At 53.9% G+C, this 3,067-nt stretch overlaps 1 protein-coding gene across 1 annotated transcript; it reads left to right on the top strand.

Annotated features, from left to right (window-relative positions):
* Positions 1-543: 543 nt before the first annotated feature.
* LOC309677724 (galanin receptor type 1-like) lies at positions 544-1,872 on the top strand (the record flags this gene model as incomplete). The annotated part of the gene is made up of 1 exon (XM_082490590.1): positions 544-1,872. The coding sequence occupies one exon, from the start codon at positions 544-546 to the stop codon at positions 1,870-1,872; it is 1,329 nt and encodes a 442-aa protein (XP_082346716.1).
* Between the last annotated feature and the right edge of the window lie 1,195 nt (positions 1,873-3,067).

A 3,067-nucleotide genomic window follows, 5' to 3' on the forward strand; every position in this document is an offset into this window, starting at 1 on the left:
GGGGGGAGGAGAACCGAGGAACGGAGGTGGGTGGGTGGGTGGGTGGAGGGGGGAACCGGGGGTCTGGGGGCAGCACGGGAGCGGGGTGCGGTAGCGCGGCCGCGGGGCGCGCAACTTTCCCGGGAGGGAGGGGAGAGTCGCGGCGGGGGCTGCTCTCCCGGGGGGTGGGGGGGTGGGGGGGGACACCGCGGCTCCTTTCCCCTCTCCCCGCCCGGAGGTGCCGTCTCCCCGCGGCCGGGCACGGAGCTCCCCGCCGCCCCTGCCCGCGCCGGTGCCCGCCGAGCCGCGCCGCGCTGCCCATCCCGCCCCCCCCTCCCGCCCCGGCGCTCAGGGCCGCCTCTCAACTAAGTTGCCGAGAAGCCATTTCTGAGCAGGCACCATCCCCGAGAAGGGAAAACATTGCCGGGAGCCCCCCCGCTCATCCCTTCTCTCTGCACCCTCTTTTGCAGGCGTGGTTGGTCCCGGCTAAACATGCCAGGAGCGCTGAGGGCAGCGCGGCAGGCTCTGCCCTGTTAGCCCGGGGTGCCCGGGGGGGGCTCAGCCATGAATTCCTCCCCTCCCGCTCCCGGGGCCCCCCCCGGCCCGCTGCAGCTCTGGCAGGAGGAGAACCAGACCCAAGGCGGGCTCTGGAACGGGAGCCAGGAGCTGGGCTGGGAAGAGCTGGAGAAGATGCTCTTCCTCTTTGCGAAGGAGCCCGTCACCATCAGCCTCACGGCGATGTACCTGGTGTCCTTTGTGGTGGGCTTCGTGGGCAACATCATGTCCATCAGGGTGCTCACTCGGAAGCGCCGGAGTCGGGTGTCCAGCCTGAGTGCCACCCGCAGCCTCCTCATCAACCTGGCAGTGTGCGACCTCATGGTGGTGTGTGTCTGCATGCCCATCACCGTGGGCAACCTCATCTACAAAGCCTGGGTGTATGGGGACTTTCTCTGCCGGGCGGTGCCCTTCATCCAGGCTGTTTCTGTCTCTGCCAGCGTCCTCAGCCTGACCGTCATCAGCGTGAACCGGTACTACAGCGTGCACAACCCACTCAACGCCCGGTCTTTCTTCACCCAGAAGAGGATCCTCAGCACCATCCTGGTGGTGTGGTTGTTTTCATCAGGGATATGCATGCCCCTCATCTTCATGAACAAACGGGATGAGATTGGGGTGGTAGAGGGCTTGCCTCTGGTGTTTTCCATCTGCAGGGAGATTTGGCCTCAGGAGAGACTCAAGCAAGCCTACAACTTTCTGCTCTTCTGTGCCCTCTACTGCCTGCCAGTCCTGTTCAACATGGTCATCTGCTTCCTTACGGTGCGCCGGCTGTGGAGCCGCAGCAGCCAGCTGAAGGAGAGCACTGCCCTGAACCGATCTCTGCCAGCCTCCAGGCTGAAGATCCGCAAGAAGGTAGCGCAGATGGTGGTGGCCCTGGTCCTGCTGTTCGCAATCTCCTGGCTGCCCGTCTACCTGATGGACATCTGGATAGATTTCAACATCCCCAAATCTCTGCAGGATGTGACTCCTTCTCCTTGGATCCTGCAGCTCAGACCTTTTGCCCAGTGGCTTGGCCTCACCAATTCCAGCCTCAACCCTATATGCTATTGCTTTGTTGGGAACCTCTACAGGTCAGCCAAGGAAATGAAGAGCAAATACCACCAAAGAATGGTCTCCCTCTTTAACTTCTCCCTGTCCGAAGGGACAACCCGTTCCTCAGTCCCAGAGCTGCTCTCTTACCAGAGCTCAACAGAGCCTTCTAGGAAAGGACCCTCCGCCACCCCCGCCATGGGCAGGAGATGTCAGGGAGGTCACGGCCATAAGAACAAGTGTGGAGGCTTGAACTCCTGCCAGCATCCAACTCTCAACACTGTCTCCAGTGAGAACACTTCCTTGTAATTCTGCTCAGGAAGTGCACCTCATACTCTCATCTGCATTTAATGACTCTTTAGAGGTCTTTCTGAACCAGATATTTTAATGACGGAAAAAAGAAAACTTTCTTCTAATCACTCCCACCACCAGTTCAAAAATACAGAGACAGGGAAAGAAGCAAATTATGAGAAAAAAAAGATGACGTATTTTAACTCAGATCAAGTTTTAAGACAAATGATTTTTACTGGGGACAAGACGGGGTGTGACCTGTTGCCTGGCCAACAGCCACATAATTAGGTAGATCAACTTCCCAACAAGTGAGCTCTGCCCGCAGCTCCATCTCTGGATGCAGAGATGCTGTTTGGATACAGCAACGATTTGTCTGCTGCTCACCCTGTGCTGATAAAGAGCAGCGAGAAGCAGCACTGCTCCAAATCCGTCAGTTGTAGTTGCAAGCAGTGAAGAAATGCTGGAAACAGTATCATAAAAAGTAACAGTAGTGGAGAATTTCACACACTTTACCACTTGAGATTTCATTGTCTGATCGTATTGTTTCACTCCTTCATGCAAATAAATTCTCCTGATGTGAAGAGACAGTGCCAGAAGTACTAAAGCAACCATCACCGCTCCACATTTGGGAATTCAGAAGGGATAATGCGGCCTCGGAGGTGATTTAGGAAATGCAATTGGAAAATATTCTTTGGGCATCAGCTCTCTTTCTTACAGCTATGTTCCTGCGGGTGGAGTGGAAAGAACCGGGCATCTATTAACATGATTTGCACTTGAAAAACCAGACCTTGTTCAGCTGTGTCTGTACCAAACAAAGTCAATGGCATGTGAAAATAAAAATAGAGAATGTTTTATAGCTAATAAAATCAGAATCAACTAATGCAATGCTATTTGTCTGGGAAGGAGAGAATCAAAGCGCTTGCTTTTCTTGAGGATCAGAAGTAGGCTAAAACCTATTTCTTCCGTCATCTCCTTTAAAGGAGGCTTTGATAAATAAATTGTGTGTTTTTATTATGTTAGCATCGAAAGGCCCCACTAAAGCTTGAGAATTCTCTTGCGCTGAGCACTGGATCTGTATTCATAAAGAAAGGAAACCTTTCTGCCAAAGATCTAAGCGAGAAAACATCAGAACAGGCAACAGGTGGGAGAAAAAAAAACCCCAAAATATGACAAAGACCCAAAAGGCTGGAATGAAACTAGAGATGAGCCCCTT

This window comes from Vanellus vanellus, assembly GCF_965231255.1.
Source record: "Vanellus vanellus genome assembly, chromosome: 14".
In the NCBI taxonomy this organism is placed as follows: domain Eukaryota; kingdom Metazoa; phylum Chordata; class Aves; order Charadriiformes; family Charadriidae; genus Vanellus; species Vanellus vanellus.